The 27565-nt window shown below is 43.8% G+C and overlaps 1 protein-coding gene across 2 annotated transcripts in view; it reads right to left on the reverse strand.

The window, feature by feature from the left end:
- The window catches only part of LOC106855880 (unconventional myosin-X-like), a 60645-nt gene that overhangs the window by 17924 nt on the left and 15156 nt on the right, over nucleotides 1-27565 (reverse strand). For both annotated transcript variants that reach the window (XM_014880862.2, XM_088168150.1), the window contains 13 exons: nucleotides 27200-27268; nucleotides 26251-26333; nucleotides 24586-24694; nucleotides 23811-23891; nucleotides 22759-22883; nucleotides 21844-21958; nucleotides 15984-16090; nucleotides 11425-11730; nucleotides 7443-7482; nucleotides 5184-5975; nucleotides 3086-3209; nucleotides 2368-2611; nucleotides 1478-1573 (listed from right to left, as the gene is read on the reverse strand). In XM_014880862.2, the coding sequence (XP_014736348.2) occupies nucleotides 1478-1573; nucleotides 2368-2611; nucleotides 3086-3209; nucleotides 5184-5975; nucleotides 7443-7482; nucleotides 11425-11730; nucleotides 15984-16090; nucleotides 21844-21958; nucleotides 22759-22883; nucleotides 23811-23891; nucleotides 24586-24694; nucleotides 26251-26333; nucleotides 27200-27268 (2291 nt within the window). The remainder of the gene's footprint in view (nucleotides 1-1477; nucleotides 1574-2367; nucleotides 2612-3085; nucleotides 3210-5183; nucleotides 5976-7442; nucleotides 7483-11424; nucleotides 11731-15983; nucleotides 16091-21843; nucleotides 21959-22758; nucleotides 22884-23810; nucleotides 23892-24585; nucleotides 24695-26250; nucleotides 26334-27199; nucleotides 27269-27565) is intronic.

Genomic DNA, 27565 nt, shown 5'->3' on the forward strand with positions numbered 1-27565 from the left:
TTCCAATGTCTTTCTTCCTCCTTATTTACCCATGAAAATTCTGTGCACGTTCTTCAACCCACTGACAGCTGCTCCTGCAAAATCCAGTTTTCCACTTGTTATTCAAGGAACTCTAAGTAGGCAGTGGCTTTACAGGGAGCCCATGTCAGCAGACTGAGAAGAGCATACAGCACTTGTAAAAACAGAGTTAGTTGGGAATCTTCCTGGACTAGAGTCCTAGAGACGCCTGGGAGCCTTCTTGATTAGTCTCTCTCTGATCTGCTAATAAACTTGAAAGTCATATGGCTGGCAATTAATCATGGGTTTGTTTATAAGTGAATTTGGAGTGAAGGTTTTTGTCTGCAAAAGAGCTTCTCTTACAGACATATCTGGAGGCTAATTGCTGTTGCAGAAAAAGCAGATTCTTATCTGCAGCTTCCAGTGAGATCAGCAAACATCCATACTTCATGGAGGATTCTCAAACTGGATATCTGTGGCATCTGCTAATCTGCCCTTTGCTACTGCAAGTGTTGGTGCTTTCTTCTTCCTCCTCAGAACAGAGACTGATAGGGCATGGACAGAGGCCACGTTTGGTTTACACACATCCTAACAATTCTGCAGTGTTATCTCAGGGCATGCCTACTGCAGTTGTGGAAGTTCTGGGTTAGGAAGTTACTGTTCCTTCCACTACTGCTCCCTAAATTTGCCCGTTTCTTGTCCATGTGGCTGTTCTTCAGTCTATTTCTGTTAAATTGTATCCCAGCAGCTTACCCTTTTCTCTCCTTACACCAAAACACTAATATATGCTAAATAACTTCAAAGAATCAGCAGATCAGAGAAACAGTTACACTGTTACAGGGCTGAGAGAGCAGAAGCCTTGGTCAAAGAGGGAAGACAGGAGTGGCTGGGGACAGTAACCTCTTAACTTGGCTTTGCGTAGCCAGGACAGGTTGTCCAACCTGCCCTTAAACAACTGATTCCCACTGTCTGGCCAGGATGCTGAGAAGGAAGGACATGAGTCACTTGTTTGCTTTGCACTGGGAAGATTTTATCAGATGACACTACAGACTCTGATAAGCTGCAGCCTTTTTTCTGTCTCCTGGATAAAAACCAGCTGCTCTCGCAATCATTTACAGACAACATGAATAGACTTTCTGTTTGATTCAAGATTCCATTAAATAAATAAATCAGCTATTAGATGTTCCAGTTTATATTAAGGTTTGTGTGTCTGCTGAAGTAACCCTTGAATTCAGCATGCTCACAGCCACATGAGAAGCTGGCAGTCCTGTGACATGCAGACTGAACCACAACCTTGATAGCTGCGACATCAAGTCCCCAAAGTAGGTGCGATGCATCCCAGGAAGCACAAAATGACACTGGAACAAATCCCCCCTTTTCTCCAGCAAAAGGGAATTGATTATGTTTCTCAAACTCTCCCATGAGTAGCTGGGTCAGACCTGCACCGAATGAACAAACCTAACAAAACTCCTTGTTGTACCTGGCATCTTCTGGTGACTCTGCAACAATGTGGTAAACTCTGTCTTCTGTCACAATGTCCAAGGCGTTCTCCTTTTCATGAATATCCACAATCTCTCTGGAAAACAAGAAAGCACAAGAGCCAAAGCTAAAAACCTTCCACAGGTCTGAATTCCATCTGGTCGGTTCTTTTGCATCATACCCTTCACCACAAAGAAGGGAAATCGCTTGTAACTCCGACAGAAATACAACATTCTGCCAATACACAAGATGTTTAAAAAGATCTGTACAGTTAAAAACCAAAGCTTAAGGCATTACGTGGATTTTCAAGACACCAGCAGACGACATGGAAGAAGAGATAACAGGAAGGCTGATATGGACTTTGTTTATAAAGTCGGGTGTGCCATTCTTTTTGGTACTTTACAGGTCTGCATAATGCTAATAGGTGACCAGTCTGTCTTTTCTTAGAGTGGGAGCTGAGGAATTGACTATGGCAGCAGAAAGAGCATTCAGGACTCAGGAAAAGGCACAGTACATGCTGCCAAATTCAAATCCCGCTGTGAGCTTCATAATACCTCTGTGAAATGCCTGGAGAAGCCAGAAAACAGATGGAGTCTGGGTAGGAGAGAATGCATGGGGTATGTACTTAATTAGCCCCTCCTGGTCTGGCTCCATCCATGGCTTGGAAAGAGCTTCTGCTGGATTATGAAATGCAAGACTGGGAAAAGAACTATCAAGTAATTGCAGACTCCCTACAGAGTAAAACTAGATGCTGTAATTGTCCTTTCCTTTATTTCTGATTCTCCAAGCACCATGGGAGATACACAGGCCAGTGAACAGCAGCACTGGACCCTTCCCTGCTGATTTAGAGAGCAAATACTAGGGATCAAAGGGATTTATTTTTGCACTCACTTTGCCCTTCTGATATCAATAGTCCCCTTCAACTTTTCCTCACTATCATTCTCAAAGTACATGAGCTTGGATTCCCGAAGCACAAACCAGCGGCGTTTCCAGTTGCGGCGGGAGAGCGTTGACATTCCTCCGCCTTTTTTGTAGAGCCAGCCTGACTTCAGGGCCTCCTGCTTGGTGCGGAACCACATGAAGGCCTCGTTCTTCAGGACACACCAGCGCCGCCGCCACGGGTTCATGAGACCTCCTGCAAAAGCCAGGGAGCAACATTTCAGCAGACACACAACAGGGGCCAGGCTTCCATCCTGATCCTGCTCCTGGGCAGGAGTCATTGCCACTTCAGCTCCTACATCAAACAAAGGAACTGAAGGAGAGAAACAAAGTTGTGCCTAATTTCAAACATAGAAAAAACAGAACAAACTAGTGAAACAAAAGCAACACAAAGAAACATATGCACTACTCAAGTATTTTTGTTCTGACTTCAGTTTCGGAGCTGAGAATGAATTGTTGAAGCCCTTACCAAGAAGGCACAATTAAGTCTTGGTGGCAAAGATATCCCTGATACCCGGCTCCTATCTCTTTGTTTTAAATAAAGGAAGAAAGAAAAAGGAGAATAAACTGAGAACTAAGAGCAAATAAAGATCATGATTCTGGACAAAGAGAAGTGGAAAGCAGTTTTGCTGGATCCCATCCACCTATGGTTTTGGCAAAATCCACTTACCTTTCATGTAGAGGTAACTGTGAAAATAGGGCGGCCCTGAGCCATTGAAGATAGTGACTCGTCCATTACAAAACTCTTCATCTGTATCAATGTAAACATCTACTTCTTCTTCACTTTCCAGAAACTGAAGAAAAAGAAGATATATAGGCTACTTTGGTTCTCCTGGTCATGGGAAGACTGGAGTCATTAACAGGGTTAGAGAAGTAACATGATCAGAAGGTGCAAAACTACACACAGTCCCTTTGCAAAAAACCACTACGGTAAAAGTAGAGGCTTATCCATTAATGCCTAAAGCAAAAGCATGGAATTTTCATACCTGAAAGGAGAGCAGTGGACATGGCTAGAAAGCTCCAGTTCCCTGCAGCAACAAAACTTCCTGTTTCAAGGCAGAGCCCACCTTGCCAAATCTAATTTGACGGGATTAAGAGAGAATTTTTCATTTTGGAGAAGTTTTCTGATTTTTCTGGCAGAAAGGCCACAATGCCAGACAAGATGGAACAGTGATTTAACTCCAGCAAGGAAATTCAGGATAACTGAACCCTAAAAACACCCATCTGAATTACTGAAATAATAGTATTGAATTTACTCATCTCTGCTCTCCAACTAGATAAAGACCCTCAGCCATAAGAAAGTACTTCACACACAAAATCATTTCCTTCACCTTAAATACAATTTCCTTCAATTTGCTTCATTAACCTAATACTAATGAAGGCAGTTCCTTAGACCTTTCCCTTCCTCAAATGCATATTGCTTCTCTTCATTTTCCTTTCTGTCTTCTCTCTGTGACCTTCTTTAGCCTCATCCTTGGTCCACTCATTCATTTTCTCCCTTGGTTTAAAGTTCCAAAAACCCGACAGTCCTGGAACAGCAGCTATTGTTGGAATCCTGACTCATCTGTAGTTATCGCTTCCTGTGGCTCACACTATGACAAATTATCAACTGGCTTTTTCATTAGTCTTACTCACTGATGACCCCAACAAAACCCTCCACTTCTATGTGCATTTTAAGAAGAATGGCAGAAACCAGCCCAAGCTGTGACAGAATGATTCATGATTTGAAGATTACCTGACAGTGATCTGTGAGTACCTGCACAGAGAAGGTACCTTTACTCAAGCAGATCAATAAAAAATTCTGATGGCTGGCAGCTGACATTAGGGAAATGCAAACAAAACAATCATGCAACTTTTTAAAGAAAGGTCACAATCTGTCACTGGAAAAACATACTGAAGAAAATAAATGGAGTTCCTAAAAAAATAAAAATTCAATAGTTTTTTAAAAGATATTTTGTAGTTCAAGCATCTCTTCTCAGGGACATCATTTATTGGAAGTATTTTTGTGGCTGTCATTGGCTTCACACCTGAACTCTTCACAATCTTATGTGGGTTTTGACATCCTGTCCTGTAAGGGGATTTATCATTGCATTATTAAGCAGCTGGACTGAGAGCACTCAGACCCCGTGTGGGATCTAAGCTGAGATGCTAAAGTGTGAGGCCAATAGCCCAGCTTTACCACCCAGTCATTGTCCCTGCAGCAGGAATGAAAAGATCCAGTGATCCTGGCTGTGTGCACTGAGACCCAGCCCAAGCAGCAAAGTAATTTCTTCCAGCTTTAGAATAACTTAACTTGTACATAGCAGCTGAAAAGAAACCCTTGACTCTGAATAGACCTAGAACAAGAGAAGTTTTAGTCATGGAGACAAATCAAATCCCAGCCTTTCCCATTTCCTCTTGTCATTGCACACTGGAGCATTAGGCCCCTTCTGTAAAATCTAAGGTAGAACTTAAGCCTACAAAGTAAAAGTTGTTTCCTTTCCTTCCTCTTAAAGGGTGTTACATTAACATATGGCAATGGAAACAATCTAAAATGGGTACACATGTACTAGCTTGTGTGTCAGCAGACAATCACAAGCCCTGTGGCCTTCAGCCTATCTACGACTCTTCCCTTTTTTTTCAAGCTGATTATTGATATAAGAGAGAGTTACATATCAGTAACTATACCCAGGCAATACTGTAGCAGGCATACAGTAAGAAGGCAAAAATGTTATAAACATCAACAAAGTCACACTAATGTCCAGAAAGGTGAAGGGAGAGATTCTCACCGAGTCCAGGCTGCCACGGTTGGAGTCCAGGCTGGTACCATGGGAGTGTCTCTGACCCTCTTCATCATTCAGAGGCTCAGCTGAGGCATTACCTGCATCTCCATAGCCATCAAACTCCTCGTGGTCATAGTCAGACTCCACATCCGGGGGGGAGGTGTAAATGGGCTCTCCTGCTTCTCCACTGTTACTCCTCTGTGTATCAGAGACAGCGCTGTAAAAACTTTCTGCTGGGTCAGATAGGGCTCTCTGCTCCTTGGGGCTAGTGGCTCTTTCCACAGGCAGTCCTGGAGCGGGGGCAACCTCTCCCACTTCCCTCTGGAGATACAAAAGGCTTGTGTTTGCAACTTCCTTTGAGTAGCGACCACTGTTTCTTGTGCCATGCTGATTTGAGACCACCAGACTGGAAGCTGGCCGTCCTTCATCATCAGCATGAAAACCCTCGTCCACTTCTTCTTCAGCCAGTGGTGCCACCAGGCTGCAGTCAATATTCAGCGTCCCCTCACTAGAAAGTGAACGTTCTAAGTTCTGCACACTTTCATCCAGATTGCCAAAATCCAGCAGCTCCAAGAATTCCTGGGCAACCCTTGATGCCTCTTTTTCCAACCTCTGTATCTCTTCTTCTCGCTGCCGACAGATTTCATTTCTGGTGTCTTCAGAGACGACAGACATGTGATCCTCTTTCTGTTGCTGCAACTTTTCAATCTCCTTCTCCAGTCTTAAGATCTCCTCCATCTGACGTCTCTCTTCTTCTTGCAGGGGAATATCCACCTCCTCAGTGTTTACTGTTTCCACCTTAAAGAATTTAGAACAGTGTTAAAGCAATCTGTCTGTGTTCCTTGCCTAGACCTTTCATTCTTCCTGTCTCCTGTGCTTGCCTTGTACTTACCATCAACAGAAGGAAGAAGCATCCTGCAATCATTCATGGTGTAAAAGCTAAAGGTAGAACTACTGGATCTTCAGGTACCTCCTTTTTCCTAGCAATCTACCTCCATTATGAATCATACAAAGAAGCTCACTGGTTTCAGTGAATTGTTAGAAAAGCCTCTCTATCTGTTGGCCACTGTACACTGCAATTTGGATAAAAGTAGCCTGAAAGTCCATTCTCTCTTTGAACTCACATACATATAGGAGAAAGCAACTATATATGAATACATATATGCACAGACTACTCAAGAGCTGAAGATTTCCCAGAAATTCATTAAGAGGTCTGGAAATTTCATTGTTTCCTGAAATGAGGATCTGACAATCAGAATCTGGGGCTGGAAGGGGTATTTGCATGAAGCAGGACTCCAACCACAGCCCAACAAAACTCCACCCATAATTTCTTGGAATTCTTTGGCATCACTAGATGGCTGATGGCTGACTGCTGAAGACTCTGTCTTACTCTATTCTCCACACTGAAGTAACAGGAAATTTCTAGCAGATATATAATAATTGGAAGATGGAAGATACTGGTAACATTAACTGATATTTAGGATAAAGTCACCCTCCCCTCCAGGAGGATGTTGAAAAAATACACATGAGAGAACAGATATGCACATGAGAAAAAGTAAAAATAAATTCCAATAGGAGTTCATGTACTTCCTTATAAGATTTATGACAATACAGTCAATATATTGGCTCATTTAAGCCTTAATCCTTGTTTTCTTTAGTTACCCTGTTGCTTGTTCTATACTTGACTCTAACTTGTGGATTAATACATTTCTATGCTTCTAATCTCTCCTGAACAAAGATGGTCTGAAACTGGGGAACAAGGAGTATGGGAAAAAGCCCAGTGAGATACACACCCATTTCCACACACCTCAGGGTAGGTGGTCTGCTCTTTGGTATGTCAAGTACCTACAATTAGATCAGTTACAAGGGGTCTATTTTAGCCATGGCACCAGTTGGCCGCACTCTCATTTCGGCTGTTACAGGCAACAATCCAGCAAAACAGACTGTGTCACAGTGTAGCACATCACAAGGTTATCTAACAAGCTCAAGCCCTAGAGATAAAAATAGGATGCTGCATGTTCAATATGGAAATTTTCAAATAGAACCAATGCAAGCTCATTGAGAGCTCTGAAGAGCCTTGAAAAAAACCCTACCTCGTTAAGTCTGTGCACCTCTGCCAAAGCCAAACAACTGCAGTCTTTGAGTGAACAAAGCCCATTTTTTTAAATAGTGCTGCCACAATAACAGTATCAAAGTGCAGGCAATGAAGGACTCTTCACAGATATTCACAAGAAAACATGTGAAAAGAACAACTGTTAAACTCACCTGGGCCACCTGCAGTAGTGCATTCAGCTGCTCCTTTTCTCTGTCAAAAAACAAGACATAACAGTCAGGGACAGATCTAGTTCTCCTGTGTGAGGTTTTCAGAATTACATGGACGCATCATCCCTCCATGGATAAGGTTAAAATGAGGCACTTGCTGTAAGACTGATTTAAAAGCTTTTGCAATTTAGTAAAAATCCAATCCAATGTGGTTGGCATGACCTTTGTGGATGTAACAGATTTTCCCCACGCACTTAACTTTCAGATCAATTAGAAAATTGGATTAGTTGGAACACACCAGGAAAGACATTGGAAACAGTGGCAGAAAGACAAAGCAGACTCACGATAAATGTAAACAGAATCTTCTGAAGAACTATAAATCTGTGAATATTGAGGTTGTATGTGTGTAATTGATAGATATCAGGAAACTGTGTTCATATTTGTAGAACAGAATTATTCAGTACCAGCACTGGATTTGTTTTGCTTTGCTTTTACTATATTAAAGCCCCAATTCGCATAACTTCGCAGTGGCATGCAAAATCCAGTTTATTAGTGAAGACTGTAAGAGTCAGAGTTTGTTAGCAAACATGAGCAGAGAGAAAAAAAAACCCTCCCACGATGTTGCAGCTCTACCCAGATCAAAAAGGTTATACTCCAAAACAAAGCTATCACCATGGCCAGTTTCTCCAGAGCAAGTATGCTACAAGCAACTGGACCAGCAAACAGAAAAATGCCAGGGTCATGCTCAGGGAGCAGGAATAAGATGCTGCTGGATGGAAGAAAATTACCACTGCTAGTGGTGATTTTCAAATCTGTAATTCAACCCCTGGGAGAACAGGAGGGCAACAATATTTATTTCCTAGGCCTTGCAGATTTTCCCAGACAAATTCTAAACTGCAGCTGCAAGTCACAAAGTCCTTAAAGCTCTCACTCTTGTGCTCACTCTCTCAAAAAAAAATTAAAAAAAAACTCCAGGAAATATTTGTAAACGAAAGCTGACATAAGTGAGATACAGATGGTTCCAGCTCTACTAAAAGATCCTTAGCAGTCATCATGAGTTAAGTAACTACTGTAAATGAAAAGAGGGCTCAAAGGCACAACCATTTTAAAACAAACCAGGAATACCACCTATGATCTACATACCAATTCCTGCAACTGTTCCTCACAGTTTTTAAACCTTTGGTATTTCTTCCTGCTTTCTAGTCATCATCAGTTGATCTACACTCTTCCTGAAATGTGATACCTATAACTAGGGACAGTACTCCAACAGAAGGGTACCAAAGGATCACCCCATCTTACAGAAACAATTCTGTTTATAGGGAACATTTGCTTTCTCCTCTCACACAGCATGACACTGGTGACATACTCAACTCAGCCTCCAGACCTTCCTCCTGCTGTTGAATTAAGCATTCTCCTCCACTCCCTGTGCATTTGATTATTCCTGACTGTAAATCTGCATATGTCTGCACCAAAAGTTATCCTGTTTTTCAAATCCTTTAACTTACCAAAATTATCTGAACTGTAATCCTAGGCCAAATGCCTACAGCCCCTCAGCAGATCGTTTTATCTACAAATTTAATATGGATGTTCATATTTTCTCATCCAAATTCTTATGAAAACATTGCACAAGTACCATATCCAGCACAGATCATGGAAAAATCCCATTCAAGAGTTCTCTTCTATTTAACAAAAAACCTACTATTGTTTATTAATTAAATGCAGTAAAATCACAAATACTAATCTTTCTTCACATACTTTTTTCCAAAGCAAATTTCTTTTAGCATCCTAGAGTATTATCATAACATATCAAAGCCCTTACCTACCTTTTACCTACTCAAAGTCAAGCTATCTATCCTCCACAGCTTTTCCCTGTCCATAAGATGTGCTATAAGATACTACAGAAGGAAACAGGTAACTCTAATGCTGTTTGTCCTTCAGAAATCCATACTGATTGGATTACTTTATCAAGCATTTACAACTGATCATTTGTTTCACTATCTTCCTGAAACTGAGGTCAGGCTGACTGGTCCACAATTCCCTTATTCTTACTTTCCCCATAAGAGGGTCATAATTGTTTGGTGCCTTCATCCACAAAGGAGAACAAAGAGAATAGCTACTGTTTTAAACTGCTTTAGCTAGCTCTTGAAGTACCCAAACATTATTTTCACCAAATCCCCATACCTTCTTTATAATTTGTAATTTCATTTATCTGAGCATTTTCTAACCTTTTATTTCCATGACATGTTCTGAATTCTTGTATATCCTTCCTAATCGTATTTAATATCCAACAGTTAAGCTTTTGGGGAAGATAAAAATAGCATCAAATACCTAATTTTTCTCAATTTTATTATTTTTCTTCCTGTTGAATGTTCCAAAGACCAAATTGTTCCATGTCTTCCCCCTGCTAACAGTGTATGCACAATAACTGCATGCCAACTTCTAGCTCATTACAGCTCATATTGTACCTAGGTCCTTCTGATTTTGTCTCTACACTTCTGTTGGGGTTTTTTGCTCATTCTCAGTAGATTAGCTGATTTGCAATTTCTGTGGACTTTCACCTCATTTTTCAGGTCAAGTGAATGTTCAGAAGTTAGCCAAGCTGGCCTGCTGGTACTGTCCTGGCTACTCACTCAGATGCCATTTAACATTAATTAGAAAATGAAAATAAAAGGAGTTTGCCTGATTCCTAGAAACACTGACACTTCTCTGCCATGATGCTGGGCTGAACACATCTCTCATGGTCTGGGAACTAAAGGGTAAAAACACTCTATAGCAAATAAACTAGACAGACTAGACCAGATAAACTAGACTAAACTTCCTTGTATTACAGAATCAAATGCTGAGTTGGAAGGGACCCATCATGATCATCGAGTCCAACTCCTGACCCTGTTCATGGCACCCCAAGAGTCACACCATGTGCCCAAAAGTATTGCTCAAATGCTACCTGAACTCTGTCAGGCTTGGTGCTGTGACTACTTCTTTGGGGAGTCTGCTCCAGTGCTGACAACCCTCTGGGTGAAAAACCTTTTCCTGATACTGAATCTAAATCTTCCCTAACTCAGCTTCCTGCCATCTCCTCAAGTCCTGTCACTGGGCACAAGACTGAAGAGATCAGAGCCTACTCCTCCTCTTCTCCTCATGAGAATGTTGAAGACCCCAATGAGGTCTTCTCTCCTTCTGTTCCTCTTCTCCAGGCTGAACAGACCAAGTGACCTCAGCCACTCCACATATGGCTTCCCCTCCAGACGTTCACCATCCTCACTGCTCTCCTTTGGACACTCTCTAATAACTCAATGTTTGTTTTATATTCTGGTGCCCAAAACTGCACACAGGGCTCAAAGTGAGTGCCTCTAACCTTAGAATTTTCTGATGCTTCCCACACAGTCTGATGAGTTCTCCTTTTGGGAAAGTACATAACAAAAGCCTAGAAGAACTACTCCTAAAAAGTGAAGTGTCACACAATTATATGTTGAAATTTATATAATAACAAACCCAGCAGAGTCCAGCAGGTGCAGCAAGCAGCAGTGCTGACCCCACATACAGCAGCACTTCTCATCTGCCACGAGAACTGCTGGGTAAGCTCCTTCATGCTCATGGGGGTTTCCTGCCATCCTTCCCCTTTGTCTCCCAACCAGTCACCTGCAAAGGCCGTCATCTTGAGGGGGAGGGCCTGATGCCATTTTCCCTTTGACTCCTGTGTCAGAGGTGCCATCTTGGAAAGGGGTGTTTCCACCGTTTTGGGTTTCAATTTGTTCTCAGGGAGTTTGTGAGATTCAGTAATTTTGTATATAGTGATTATTTACTGTCGTTTTTTGCCTGATGCAGTTTCACTTGTTAGTAAAGTTACTTTTCCACTTATAGCTATCTGTATTTGTTCCTTACTGGTGGAAAGGGACTGGTTAAACCAAAGGGAGAGAACCCATTTTAGAATGCTCCCCTATAAATTGTCTAAAACCAAGACCGAATGCAAGATACCATCTTGTACCTTTCCTTCACCTCTTCCTCCTCCTGTTTCCTCTTACGCTCCTCCTCTTCTTGCCATTGTCTTTCCTCTTCCTCTCTTCTGATCTGCTCTTCCTCCTCCTGCCTCCTCCTCTCCTCCGCTTCCTGCTTCCGCCGCCGTTCCTGCTGCAGCAGGTGCTGGTAGAGGCTGCGAGCCAGGCGGCCACGCCAGTGCTTCTGCAGGGTCACGGCAGACGCCTTCAGGCGCAGCAGGCTCTTCTTCCAGAAGTATGCTCGGTAGTTCTTTTGGATGATAACAACACTGGATAGCACCTTCTGGTACTTCTTCCTAAAAACAGAACCACACACTTAATGCACCACGAAGTCATACATGCTCTGCGTTCCTCGTGCCCTTGCGTACTGATCACATCCACAGGAAAGTCCTTCTGGAAAACATAATCCAGAGGTGACATGATTTTTGCTCCTCTCCTGCCACTCACTATCTGTAAATCATATTCACCTCACTCTTCTCCCTCCTAAATCTACCACTGGTTTGTTTCAATGGGCACCTACTTTTGTGAAGACTCTCAGATGATGAGGGAGAGACATTTGGCACATGGAAAGGGAAGGCCCTCTGGCCCAAAGTCTCCTTGCATTGCACATAAACACATTCACTGTGCAGTGAGCGTAATAACTCAGTATGGATTTATTGTAATAGCAACATACAAATGGCCTTACTATGATGAGAACAAATATTGCTGCATCTCTTAAGTGGTCAAAAGGAAATTACTCCAGGAAAGGCAAAAAACAATGCAAAAATAGATTTGGTCACAAAAATTTCACACTGTCTGGAAGGAAACACACTGATACCACAATATTGATGGCCGAATCAAACATTGTAACAGATTCACATAAACAAATACTTCCATTGCACAACATTTTGCCTAAACAAGAATCATAGAATATCTTGAGTTGCAGGGGACCCACAAGGATCATCGATGATATCAAAATCAACTTTACAGCACTTTAAGAACATGATAGGGCCCCAAAGCACAACAATCATCATTCAGTATTCCTGTAGTCTAGTAAAGTTGTAGAAAAGTCAGGTTTTTCTTCTGCATTAAAGTCTATTTTTATCAAGGACGTGAAAAAAGTTCCTGGTAGAAGTTTGTACATGATACACAAACTGAGCAAATAACAAGTTACCATTACACAGTAATCTGGATCAATTTGTAAGCTAGGTTCAAGCAAACATTAAACAATCCAAAAGAGCCAATCGTAAGGTCTTGTATTGAAGAATCAAAGGCCAAACACAACTGATGTGGGACTATGTTGGGAAGCAGCAAGTCAAAACTGGATTTTTGGGCCCCAGATCATCACACAAAGGCAAACTCCCACCACAACACTACAGAAAAAATACTACTGGCATTTTTATACTTGTAAGCAGAAATATTGTTGCATAGAACACTGCTTTTATCCTGAGTTCTGTGTTAGCACCCCCATTTCAAGAACAATGTTACACCTTCAAGTAATTTCTGAGGAAGAAGGATTGGAAACAGAAATTCAGGCTTATAGAATGAGAGCAACTGCTCCATGCAGGGATTAAGAAATAGAAAAGCCTAAGGAAAGGCTTTACCCCAGTTAGAGTATCTACATTTTTATTTTTCCAACAGGGGCCATAAGATTTAACCAACCTGAAGCTGGTATCTATTAAGGCTGAAAATAAGCAGACATTTTATAAAGTAATTTAATATATTTAGACATCTTACTATCTTGCACTGGGGAAACAACCACTGGTACTAGTGAAATCAAAAACTTCTTTAATCCAAACCAAAATGCACAGAGAGAAGTTCTATGGGACTGTTACACAGGATCTTGGGCCAACAGGCTACAGTAAACTTTGAGGTCTTACAGTCCTGGAAGCACACTGGAAATAGCATGATATTCTCACATAAACTTCCCAGAGACCTTCTGCAACACCCTGAGGAAAAGACACACCTTAAAATCCCTGTCCTGACAAGGAAATTCCCTTCAAATGGCAGCAGAGACCCATGCTGAAAGCTTGACAGCTCCCTGTACATCAGATACATCAGCCCAGAGAGGGATGCTAAAAGTGATACTGTGCAGAGGTCACGCTCTTTTCCCTAAGTATTAAGTCAAAGGGAGGAAGCACAGAGAAAAGGAAAGGCAAGAGGTGATAAGAAGTAGGTGGTTTTAGGTTAATTACTCCTGGGCTGCAGTCCCCTCATCCCCACTCCTTCTGTCCACCCTGTGTCCTGCACACGGAGTGTGAACAGCTGCACATGCACACTCTGCCAAGGCAGACTAAGTGCATCAAAAAGAGTACTCTGACTTCTACAAAATGCATCTGCCAGAAACTCTCTCAAGTGCAACATGTGCCAAGCCCTGCCCAGCTCCAGGCCAGCTCTGCCTGCTAATCTGCCAGGCTGAAGTGCCCCCTCATTCCTCATGACCACAGCCAAGCTTGCAGATGCCCTTCAGCTGGAATTGCTGCTCAGAGGCCGTGAATTTCATCCCCCTTGTTCAAGCTTCCACTCACCCTTCTGCGCTGGCCAAAGAAGTTCAACCCGTAGACCAAGCAAAGGAGCTGGGAGACCTCCTGACCATGTATCACACCAGAGAAAGCAGGCAGGCTGCAAGGCTCCAGTGCTGTATTTGAAATTTACTTAATCATTGTGTCAATGAGCTGTAGTTAGCAGTTGTACCTCCAAGGACTAGAGATCACATAGTTATGGAGCAATTTGCTACTGTCTTCTTCCCATGAGCAATACAGTCCTGAAGAAATCAGGGATACAGCCAGATTCCTACATGGATCCTGCATTATGTGGTTTTTAGCTGGTGAAGCTGTTACCTGCATCTCAGAGCTCCAGAGATTAGCTACATAAGAATGGGGTCATTTCAATGGGCTTCATTTTCTTGTCTTACATTTTAGTGATCAGAAATACTAGGTTGCATAGGCTGCAGGGAATGAGAGCAAAGAAAATCTGGTTCTCCAGGCTCACAGAACAAGTTCACAAAGGGGGAGAAACCAGTAAAATCCTTCCTTTGCCAGTCTACTTTGCATGAGACCAAGTGAATTTAAATACATTTATACTTGCAAAACTAACAGAAATGGTATCAAGTTTAAGGCAGCACATGCTGGTATTCCTGCATAGCTCTGCACAGACCATTCAGCACTTGCCCAGATGAACTCCTGCCTGCTGGACTTTTTTCAGTACAGGTGCAGTGCAACTGGAAACTCTTCACATAAAATTTTACAGACCCCTTTTTCAGCTCTTCTTTACTCCCTGCTCTCCTCCCCTGTGATGTCCAGTTACCTCCAGCTGCTCGTGAAGATTTACACTCCGGCTGCAGAAGCACAGCTTGTCCTTAAGGGTGAGACTCATAACAGCAATATGTGGGATGAGGAATTCATAAGTGTGGAGGCTGAAGGACCACAAGATTTCTAACCAAGAGGAACACTGCTGCCACACAGTCTCCGTCACAGCCCTGCAGGGCAGCAGCTTCCTCATCAGGGACTCAGAAAAGCAGTAATCTGGTACGCCTGCAGTGATGTTTCCCAGCAAATCAATTTTCCTGTGCTAATCCCAACCCCTCTCTCCAAATGCTAGACACAAAATAAGAGAGCAAAGGCCCTGACACAAAGAACTTGCAATCTCATGTACAAACAATAGAGCGAGCTCATTTGTCTTCCTAGAGGCAAATAAATAAATTAATAAAAGTCCCAGAGACCAAATGTGTATTTTGCTGATATTCCACACTGGCAAGGCACACATTTCCTAACGCAAAAGGAGCTACCTGGTGTAACTGGAGCTCTAAGAAGAGTGTCTGCTGAAAACAGCTCTGCTGGCCAGGGATTTCACCTCCTCACAACCCTGACTGACAGGTGTCTGGAGCAAAGACCAGCCAGGAAAGAGCATCTTACTGGGATTAAGTGTGCATACCACAGCCATTAAGGAGTCAGCTGTTGCACTGACTTCGAGGGGCAGAGGGGGGGGGCAGTTTGTCTGCAGTTGGTTCTCCCAAACCTTCTCTGGTCAGGTGCAAAAGGGAGAGGCAAGAGGAGATTACTGTTGCAGAGCTGGCCAAAAACCAATTCTGAAGAGTTAATTAAAAGGAGAGGGAGATCACGAGGCAAACAGGCAGGGCGAGGAAAGAGGGTGAGCAAAGGCAGAACTGCAAGTGAGGAAGAAGCAATTGGCAGGGGGAGCAGAAAACAGAGTTGACAGGCACAAGGAAAAGGAGGGGACCCAAAGCGTAGGTGGGGCCCAGCCAGGAGGGCCCTGGAGGCAAGGAAAAGGTGTCATCAGAGGCAAGCGACGGCTACAGAAGTCCACGAGAAGCCTGCTGAGCAGCGTCGAGGGAGGGTGCAAACGTGCACATAACTGAAAAAGAGATGCCAAAGGTGCAGGAAGGTTTCAGCAGAGCTGATGCTAGCAGGGAGGGCAGATTCTGCAACTCTCCCTTAGAATATAGGAGGGGAAGACGGGACGGATGCTAGGGGACTAGGAAGCAAAGCAGGGTGTCGGGGCAACCCAGGCACGCAAGCACAGGGATGGTGGGGCAGCCCCCAGCACTGACCTTGCCATGTAGCCCAAGACGTGGGCCCGGATGACTATTGCTGCTTTCCTCAACTCCTCTTCCCGATCCTTCTCCAGCTTCTGCTCAAGAGCTTCCTTCAGGAAAACCTGACGCCACGGGGAGGAGTTTCAGCAAACACAAAGAGAGGAAAGAAGTCAGTCCCCGGGAGAGCCGGGCAGTTTGATCCCCGGGTGAGCGGCGCGGGCAGAGCGCTCCGTGCCCGGCCGCGCTCCGTGCCCGGCCGCGCTCCGTGCCCGGCCGCGCTCCGTGCCCGGCCGCGCTCCGTGCCCGGCCGCGCTCCGTGCCCGGGCTCTGCCGCCGCCGCCCCCGCGCTGCCCCGGCGCTGCCCCGCGGCGCCCGCACTCCGAGCGCCGCCAAAACTTCTGCAGCGGCTGAGCCAAACTCCGTGCCCAACCCCCGCCGCCCTCACTCTGTGGTCAAGACTTAAAAGAGAGAGGGAGGGAGCAGAGGAAGGAGGGAGGAGGAAAGCCCAAGTTTGCGCCTGTGATTAACTCTTTCCCAGCTGACAGCCTTCCCGGCGCAATCCGGTACCTCCCTGCAGCAGGCACTGGGACCTGCTTGGGTGATTAAACATTTTGCAGAGAAACTCCTCCGCGTTTCAAGGAAAGGGAGGAACTTTTAGATTTCTAGACTCCAGGAAGTAACCTTAACAGCAATCCTAATGGAAGGCAGGCAGAAAGCCAAAAGCCCAGCCGAGGCACAAAGCTGCTCGTACTCTCAGCCCACCGGTGCTGAAGCCCTCCACCGACCTCCAGAAACCCTGGGGAGAGATGCTTCCATGCTGAAGAGGTTCGACAGTGGAGCTTGCACTAGGGTCAACTGAGCTCAGACAATATAACTCTCCAATTATTAGTGGCACATCAGTGTCCAGTATTTTAATTCTCAAGCATCTTTCATCACCTGTATTTACAACTTCTGCTCCGTGCTAAAAACTTGTGAAGAATGCAGGCGCTATGTTAAAGAAAAAAGAACTGAGATTCAAGCAAGATAAGGCCATGTTTACAGGAATTGTGCTGACATATCTAAGCAATGTTAAATCAGCTGGCTTGAATTAGGTTAGCACAGGATTCAGCACAAATTCCTGAAATGAATGCACTGCTTTTTGAGATGGATTGCAGCCTGCACGGAGCTCCACGGCGCAGTGGGTACACTGCTAGCAGTACCCAGACTGGAATAAGCTGGTAAGAGATGTCCATACAAGCTGCAGTCACAGCAGCAAGTGCCATATGGCCATGCTCGTGTGACCTGCAGCCTGGCACTGGATAAATCCCTGCCAGGACCAGCAGCAGAACCGGCTACACTAGAGAAGTGCAGCCCCACTTGTTAAAGCACTGCCATGTACACAGGATGTGTGCTGATATTCATCAATCTGCAGAACTCAGAACCACATTAATCAGTAGAAACTCCTTACAAATATACTGGATCCATGTGGTTGTGCTGTGAGGCCAGAGATTTGAAGAGTCATTTAATCCAGTCTGCACAGATTCTCCTCTTTCCCACTTATCTCCCCTTTATGTCTCTCTATACCTTCCCCTCCATCACTGCTTTTGGTCTCATCCCTCAAGGCTCTTTCTTTCCCCTGCAATGGCCATTGTGTACTGACACCTCTCCTTGAGTTAGTACCCACTGCCAGTGCCTTTCCTGGACTTGAATTTCTCCTGGGGAACAGTTTCCATTAAGAAATGAGCTGTTTTGTAATGACTAAGTAACCATGGGTAGCCTGAAAAGAAGCTTCATTATCAAGGTACTGCCAACCATGAAGCTGGCATCCTTCCCTGCAAGTGGTACATCCACTCCCTCTGTCAACTCAACAATCTTTTAAAGATTTCTCTGAGGCAGGGATTGCTCTTTCCATTACATTCCAGAACCAAGCAGCAGTCACCCATTTCAAGAATGCAACCAGCAAAACACTGTCTCGGTCCATTATCTTCATCAAATTGCAAAAATACTCAGGCCATCAGTATTTCCCTAGCAAGCACAGTCTTTGCTGAGCCAGGCCAGTTAAGGGGGGAAACTTCAGGGCATGCAGAGTTCCATGAGACCCAATCCTAATCCTAATCCTATAGGATTATATAATCTATATATGCTTGAGTGAGGGGTTAATCTCAAAAAGACATAAAAATATTTAGTTATAAACTGTTGGCATTTTGAAGGTTTGGAGGTTTTTTCAGACTCCACTAGATGACAAGGAAAAATAACATGCATTTCAAATCCAGAAGTATTTTTGATGCTTTGCAGAAATAAACTGGAAAGTGGCTGTTTCTTTGTCATTATTCATAGTCATTTTCTGAAAACATGAGATTGTTTTCATCTGAGAAAAGAATGATTGAACAAAACATACAAGGTTACGTCTATCATTCTGCTCCTACTCATGTTTTAAATCACAGTCATCACCACAGTGTTCCTCACACAACCTCAAAGCCTGCAATGCACCATCACTATGATAGTGAACATGTTAAGGTTTCACAGACATCAGCAGACACAAACGAAACTGCTTGGGCACCCATGTGTTCATAAGTGGGATCATATGATTCTTGGGGACAACACTGGGAAAGCAGGAAGTGGGTCACTGTGACCTGGATGACAAAGTGTACAGAAACCTTCTCCTGCAAATAGGCCCTGCAAACCAGCAGGTTGAAATGTGGAAACTAATGCCTTCAAATAGCAAAGGTCACTGTGTTAAACCACTGTAGGAAATCTGTGTTGTGGGTATGGGCAAGGATGGCAGAAGGCCCAGGTGCACTGAAGAAAGGGTCATGAAAGCTGCTGCTCCATCCCAGCACATCCCCAGTGAAGGCAAAGGCAACTTAGCACAATCTCTTTCATCATCATATTGCTTGTTTGCATCCAAGCCCTCAACTCTGCCATACCACCAGATAAAACCTGCATTGCATACATTAATACCTCTTATAAACATTAATTTGACAATTGCCAGCAAAGCAGCTGCTCTATTCTTAATGAAAAACACAAAGATCATCCTGCCCTTCCTCCTCCGTTTCCTTTCCCAAGCTTCACAATCCCCTGCACTAATTCACAGAGTCTTTTCCTTCCTCCTTCAAACAATTGCTAGGGATATAATTATCCTTCCATTCATCTTGCAGGAAGTATTCCCCCTTCTATAAGCCTTGCTCTTCACCCACCCCTTATACTTCTTCCTAGGTTATATCCCCATAGGCTTGGCACACCTTTTTCAGTAGCTACTCCTAACTAAGCTGAGTTCTGGGAATACCAACCTGAGTACCCAGAGCTGCACCTGCAGCAGCAGAAGTGGCAGTAAGGCCATGAAGAGGACTTCCTTTTCAGGACAATGACCTATGCTCTGTTCCCCTTTGCTGGTAGCTTTACTTCACCTTCACCTGAAAGACTCTGGAAAAATTAAAGCTCTTTTCTCCATCAACCCAAGTATTCCAGGCCTTTGTTACCTAGCACCAGCTGAAACATGAATGCAGACAAAGCCGTCTGTAATCCAAGGCACAACAGCTAGATGCAGACAGCAGGGAAGGTATTATCAGGAGCACCACTGCTCTGCAAGGCCTCATCTTGGCATCTGCTTTCCCAGGGACAGGCTTTCTGGAGGCAGTTGCAAAGTGGTCTCCAAGGGAGAAATGAAATGGCTTTGCATGGGAAACAATGCCAAGCAACTCATCTGAAGAGAGAGAGGGCAGGGTAATACACCTTGGAATGAGAGCACCTTGGAGCAGCCAGGGGCTGTCCAGCCATTTAACATGGAGCAAGTGTTGAACATGCCAGAATAGCCTTGGAGTAATCCATTCTTTCAATAAATAGAACTGCTCCCTTCTACCAGGACATACATCCCTAATACAAACCATACCCAATAGACAGTAACTTCTACAACCAAACAAGATGGCTCAACTGCTTCCCAGCTCCAGTGAGTTTTCCTTCTCAGGCATAAAGAATACAAAAATTGCCTCTCTTAATAATTTCTTTCTTTCCACAATATTCAGAGTCACAGCAATCAGTGCCCAAGCATGTTTACCAACATGCCACATACAGCTCTTCAGTCAAGTTTTAGATAACAGGACACAATCATTAAAAAATAAATACATTAGAGTATATCCAGAATTTTGACAAAATACACACACATTTTCTTTGCCACAATTACCACCCATATTGGTTTTCTTTCCAGACAATTTGTGCACGTCAAGGAGTGAGTGAAAATAGACAGATGGACTGAGTCCTTTATGATGCACAATGGGGACTGAAGAGAAGAGGGACATATAGCTTCCAGGGGCTCAGAGCAGCCTGGATTTGCTGCTTGTTGTTAGTCTGCTGTAGGCCTTGGAATCCAGCTCTATAGCTTATAACCTTTCATACTCTAAAATTTGATTATGTGCATGTGAGTTTGGTTCTCCATCCTGCCACTTTTGCTGTAGTGCAGCAATCTTCCATCTCTTGTCATGCTAGGAAAAAAGTTCAAATTCTGTGTTTACCAGCTCTAAACACCATTTTCTAAAGCTTTCCAGACAGCTCTGCAACACACACACACTCTCCACATAGGCTTTAACACTAAAATGCTGGGAGACTGGCAGTCACCCAAGCAATGTGGATTAGCCAGGAACAGGAATGACCAAAATGGTTCCTGGTTTGCAGGCACCAGTGAGGAGACTCCTGATTCCAAAATCAAAGGCAGGGAACACTTTAATCACAGAGCAGAAATACAGTTAAGTGATAAAATCTTCTTTCTGGAACATCAGTGGAGGCATGGGGAAAAAAAAAACACAAAACAACCAAGCTCCAGATTAATACAAGTCCTTCTCACAGCAATGGCCCGTGGTTTCCTTGATTGTCACATAGAGCTCATAGACCAGACTATTACCCGGACTACCACCAGTCCTCAAGGAAGAGGAGAGAGAGATCTTGCTCTGATAAATATTATTGAGAAATAATTGCTCAAAGCAACAAATGTCATTATCTGATCTCCTGGACAAATTAAATGTGCGCGTTCACTAGAATCACTTCTGTTTTCATTGTGGCACTGGAAATATTCTGAAGCACTTTCCTGAAGGCTTAAGGGCAAAAAAATGCAAGAAGTTGCTTTGATGTACTACCATCTGCTCTAGATATGGACTGCATATCCACTATTGAGAAATGCTGCCTGCATTGGACACCATCCATCTTGGAATATTCTTTGAAGAATTTACTGGAATACGTGGAAAGTTGTGATAGAGACAGCTTCACACTCCCAGATTTCTATAGCAATATACCTCAAAATGTTCACATCTATTTCTGCATGAAAATCCAGACTATTCAAGGCAAGAGAGAAGTGTTAAACATTCACCAAAACAGAAGCAAGATCTGAATTACGCAAGTGGGCAGAGCATTTGGATACCTCTTCATAAAAATGTATGCTAGCATCTGGGCTAGCTGCAAAAGCATCATCTGAGCTTCCCCAACAGAAAGCTGTCATACATCTGGTGATGTAGCTATTCACAGCTTAGATATATACCAAGATTCAGCTCACTGCCTCAGGCAAGAATTTCAGTTAGTCAAGCAGAGTGAAATACCTGGCACAAGAGGCAAGAGTTAATGGCACACATTACAGTTACATAAAATGAGACCCATGCTTGTTCCCCTTGAATTTTAAATTGGATCAGACACAACAAAATCAATCTGGCTCGGTCAATTAGGAGTTTAGATAAAATCCAAAAAACCTGCTATGTGTCTACATAATACAGGAAATATTTGAGATGCTGAGGTCAGTGTCATAGGCCAGTGTTTGAAAGGATCATGACTGCAGTGGCTTGCAATCTGACCCAATGCAATCACGTTCCCTTGCCGCTGGAGCAAAGCCACACCCTTCCCCACACTGATGAAGTACCTTGGTTTTACCCAACTGCCATTCTTTCTTGCTGCTGTCATAGATCTGAAGAAAACTTGCACATCGAGCTTTGCTGTTGTCCGGGAGGCTTGGCCCCTTCACAAGCATCTTGTACCTAAGAACAAAACAGAATTTCATCAGATTATGGATGACAGCAACTGCCCCCTCCCTCTCTCTTCCCAATCTTTTAACTTTAATTATCCTCCTCCCATTAGTCCTTCTTCCTCTGGGACCTTCCTTCTTCATGTTTGCCTTCCAATTTGGAAATTTCCATCCCCCCACCTTTATCTGTTCCTACCACACTGGCAATTATTGTTGCAATCCCACTAAAAGAATACAAACTCAACAGCATTTTTCATTAAAGAACAACTATCTTTTTGAAACATGTGCTTTCATCAGACACAAGTTATTTTGTTCAGTATAGGGGTGGCATTTAGCGCTCCATGAGACAAAGGAAGCAATGTTCAGTGTCCCTTCTAGCCTTAAACTTCAAAAAATCTTTTTGATGTAGCTCACTAAAAGAAATAATCACTCCTTCCAATATTAATCATCAACTATACTGTCCATTAGAATTTTCTTCAGCTGCCTAACGGTTTTAGGCATGGTATTTTCCTTTTACATAATATGACCAGCTGGGTTTCACAGCATCACACTAGCAAATCTGTGGCAAAGCTACCAAGGAAAAAAAAGACAAAGAAAAAAAGACCAAAGACCATCTGGCTATTTTTCCATTCTGACTTTTATCCTAAAGGCAAGTCTCCAAAAGGCCTCCCAGATCGGTCTATGATATGAGCATTAAGACCATGGTTAGAAAAACATCCCACAGATGCTTCACACCAGAAGAAGCAGTTAACAGTCATATAGAATTCTATACTTTGGGGCTGTTCCAGCATACAATACAATGGCAGCAATTACCTGCTGAGAAAGTCCTGGAAAAGGCGGCGTACAGGGAAACCTGCTCTCCGAACTTTCACTGTCTCCAGCATCCCTGAGTACCGGAGCTGATTTAGCACCACATCTGGATTAAAGAGGTTCGGCGCCTAAATAATGATCCAGAATCAAAACTAAGTAACTGAGGCAGTCACAGTATATCTGTTTCAATGTAGAAAGCCAAGCCTGCATATTTGGGCATGCCAGGTAAAAAAGGGGAAGTTTGGGTCAAGGGAAAAGCAACTTCACAACACTGCATAGTGCAGAATAGACAGAAGGGAATTGGGCTGGTTCTGGAAGAAAAACAGTTTGCAGACTGCACTCACAGTTCGACTATGGTAGGAAAGCAAAGATACAATGTCTGAACACCTACAGAGTGCAGAATCCTGACTCAGTTCTCTCTGCAGTCTCTCTTTTCAGTTAAACTGGAGACAAACTACAGAATTCTTTTCTGGCATAAATCCCCTAAGCAGCCTGTCTTCTGCCATATCATTCATGGTTTCAAAACATGCAAAGAAAAGGATCAGTTAGAGCTCCCCACCCAATCTAGTTAGCAGCATGTGCTCCTGCCACAGCTCACAGCACAAGAGAGGGCCAGCCTGTCCCTAAGCACTGTGACTTGCTCATGATGTGTCCACCTCCACTGCCTCAGAGCCAGGGATCTGCAGGAGACAGTGCCTACTGCACAAACCCTTCATTGCAGAACTGATTTTGCTACAGGAACTAGAAACAGGAGTGATTGCTTCTTCTACCACAGCTCTGGACTCCGCACAAACCTGGTTAATCCTCCAGGCTTCATGAGCACTGGAAGAGGTGGGAATGGCTATATAATCTCATATTCAGCATGCAAGCTTTCCATCTGATTACCAGGAGGAGGATGTGTTTTTTCTCAACTGTAAAATAACTAGAATGAAAAAGGGAAGTTGGGGAAGAACTGCTCTTACCCTCAGTTTGAGGCACCTGTTAGGCATTTGTGCAAGGGCATGCCCATGCAGGCCTGTGTCACATGCACACATATGGCTGGGAGACAGACTTACCTTTTCTGTATTTGGTTTGATGCAGCGGATGAAAAATGGGTTGGAAGTACTAAGTGTGGCCATCAGGGAATGGAGAGAATCCTAAAGACCAGCAGGAGAGACCCAATCTATCAGTCACTACAGAAGGGAAAGGGGCGACATTTGATGCAATAAGGTCTTCATGCAGCCCTCCCATTCCTAATGTCCTTAGACTCTGCCTACCATAATTTCAACAACCCATGAGATTTCTTCCTGTCCAAAACATATCCACAGTTTGCTCTTAAGACTGTTTATATGGCCATCCGCGTTCTTGGAGCTGTATAGCTTTTGTGAGTTAATTTTACAAGTCTCTTGAACTTTACATACAGGAAAACAAAACAGTACAATAAACAGAAGGTCTGCAGGCAATCTAAGTGTGTGAGATTCATACTTTCAAGGTCCTCCTAATAAGGTTTTATAGGAATTGTCACTATACTTGTAAAAATGTAGCCTAAAAGGACACATACACTTAGCTGAAACACTCAACCAATATGAAAGATCAAAGAACCTCAAGAACTTCATATACTTAGCAAAGTAGTCTTTTCCTCTGCCACCCTGCTCAGTCTTATCATCTCACATTTTATACCAGACAGAAATCCTTGGGGCAGTGGCACTGTCTTTTTTTAGCACTGCAACATTCCTGCACATTTTCAGTGCTGGACACAAAACAGGATGAATGACTCCTCTTGGCTGCAGGCTTTGCTTTACCCATCTGCTCCTCCCCAGAAGCCTGCTGCTCTCTTGGAAAACATCATACCCTGAACTGGGAACTGACAGTCGGTCTGCGCCTCTGGGTGCCCATCTTCAGTGTCTCTTCACTGCAACGACTGCAGACTCTTTCAAAAAGGTCATAGATGAAATCCAGCCTAAGGGAGAAGAAAAGACTTAAAGAGGATGCAAGACTACCACCTGTGAAAAGATGGTTCTTATTGTCAGCTGGCCATTGTGAAACACCTCATTTTTATACCTGCTGTGCCACAGTGGCTGCAGGAAGCAGTTCTGCAGGGCACTTCAGTGAGGAAATTAATACTTCCCATGTAGCTGCCCAGATCCCATGGGCTGCCCTGTATGCCACACTCAGCTGCAAAGCCAGAAGCCCCATCTCACACTTTCAAGCAGGATATTACACAAAGGAAAACCTCCATTCTGCACTGGCTAGGACACCTCCCTTGAGCAAGGAGGGAAAGCTTAAGGGACACCTTTCTTGAGCAAGCATATGCCCCCAGGCAAAACTACCTTGAAGGAATGCCAGCTGGACCTATGCTGTCATGCCTCCCAAACCAGCTTTCAGGATTAGCCTCCACGACGTGATCACGAAATTGGAAGCCCAGCTCTTCTGTGGCCAGAGGAGTTCTAGAGCTACCCTCCATGTAGGTCAGTTCTGGGGAATCTTCCACCATTTTGACACTCCTGAGACATTGGTGCTAGTTCTTACAAAGCTGCACAAAGCTCTTCAGAGCTGCTTGAGCCAGTTTATTGTTAGGTTGCTTCTGGCCCAGTTTCCCTTCTGGCATGTTGAAAAAGCCTGAGTCCTTCCATTATACTGGACAATAACAACCACAATTCTGGCCTCAAGCCTCATGTAAAATGCTCCCCAGATGCCACTGTCCAAGTTAAGACAACTCTGAGCAGCTCATAGTCTCAGCTCCCTCAGGTTATTTCAAAGCTTCTCAGTGCACATTCTGCAGCAGCTTCAGAGAAGATGCAGTTCTGAAACAGCCCCTCAGGCTGGAGCCCAAAGGCAATACATGGACTGTGGTAAGAGGCACATGGTAGAGTTGCTGCTCAAAGACTTGTAGGATCCTCTGTGTTATTAAACAGCTCCCTCCTACTAAGCCCCACTTCTATTTCCCAGATCTTGCTCAAGATCAAAATTAGCTCATTTCTCTAAGGTCATGTTGCAGCTCTGGGATATAACATTAGAGTCCATGCTCAGTCCCACAGCAACAGCTCAGTCTGGCTCAGGATAAGATGATTTCCACTAACAAGCAGGCTGGAAAACAAGCAGCCTCTGTACACAGGCTGGCAATTGACAGCATGGCAAAGAGCATTGACTCATTCAGGGAAAACTTTGCCATTGTTGGTATAGGGATGTAAGAGGAAAAGGAAAAGGAAAGGGGGAAGGGAAGGGGAAAGGGGAAAGTGAAAGGAGGAGGGGAAAAAAACAAATTGCCTGGAGGGATGTCTGTCATACTGTTAAAGCTCTTTTTAAAACTAGGTCAACATGAGTCCTGATTCAATCTGTGCCTCATCTGACTTGTCCAGCTCTCCTTTCTTCTATCAGGACACTTCAGCACAAAGAGAAGAATGATTAAGAATGATGCCTGATGCTCTGGCAAAAGCAACTGCTTTCCTTGGTCTGGTTCATTACACGAATGTGGCTTAGTTCTGCCCAACACACGTAGCCTCCTGACAAGCATACCTGCTGTCTTTCAGCATGTTTAAAATGTCATCACGAAAGGTGTCTCTGTTCTTCTCCAGAAAGCCTCTCACATCATACAGCACCTGCAACACAGTCACAGCCACTAGAGCAGCCTACAGATCATTAAGTCTTTCCACATTTACATAAAATTGTACAAGGCCTCCAGCAGAGCTACACAGTAACACTACAGGCATGTGCCAAGATCTGGATTTCTAGGGTCAAAGAGCTACAGAGTTCTGCAGTTACTAGCCAGAAAGTGGCTTTTAGCCATCAATTAAAAACCACAGAAAAACTCTCAAAAACAAGAGCCAAGTGAAACAGCTGCAAAGATTTTCCTGGCAGGAGAGGGTCTGTGTGGAAATCCTCTGCAAGGTGTGAGGTACTCTATTCACTTCAGGACAGTGAAGAGAATGGCCACCCATTCCTCAACTTCCCAACCACAAGTGATCAACAGATTATTCTGGGAGGAGGTTAGCCTTTCTTTAATGTGCAAGTGTCCTCCCTTGACACACCTTCATCTGCTTCATATCTGTTCACAACAAAGAGCAACGTTTAACCTTGAAGGCTCAGGAACCTTTTCCTTTTTGCAAAAGATATTCAGCCTTTCCTCCTCCTCCTCCTCCTCAAAAGTCAAGTTTTCCTAGGGACTTTTCTTTTGAGTTTTGTTTGTTTGTGAATGTCCAAGAAAAGTCAACTTGAATAACAGAAGTATGGAGTTTATCCCTCAAACAAAACGTTACCTGAGAAACTCAAACATCCAAGCTGGAGAATGTAGTACTGGAGAGAGACATGCTATTTTAAGCCCATCACACTCGTTGTGCTCTGGTACAGGACATTAACTGTGTGGAAACACACAGCTCAGAGACATTCTTGGTTTTTGGAATCTAGAATTGAGGACCTCAAGTTCAGAATATACCACGCATCTCACAAACACATCATAAACACCCACCTCCCCTGCATAATGCCTTATGCCAAACTGATGGTCTGTCACCCGAGGCTTCACATAGTAGGGGTTGCTCTGAAATGAAAGAAAAAGAAGTTGTCTTATAATGCTGGTGTAAGAATAAATAGCCAGTCAGGAACTCTGCCATGACTATGACAAGGCTGAGATGGGCAAGGACCTTTGCTCTTGCAGAGCCCGACCACATCTGCTGCAGCTATCTGCAGCTACATTACAAATACGTTACTCAAATTTAAGATGGAAATATCCAGCCCTTCAAGGCATTTCTCATGTGAGCAAGGGCTTGCAGAATCAAGGCTGCGGAGGCATGCCATGGATGAAATGTTAATTCTTGTGTGTCTGACACCCAAGGAG

The sequence above is a fragment of the Sturnus vulgaris genome, chromosome 7 (genome assembly GCF_052056855.1).
Source record: "Sturnus vulgaris isolate bStuVul1 chromosome 7, bStuVul1.hap1, whole genome shotgun sequence".
In the NCBI taxonomy this organism is placed as follows: domain Eukaryota; kingdom Metazoa; phylum Chordata; class Aves; order Passeriformes; family Sturnidae; genus Sturnus; species Sturnus vulgaris.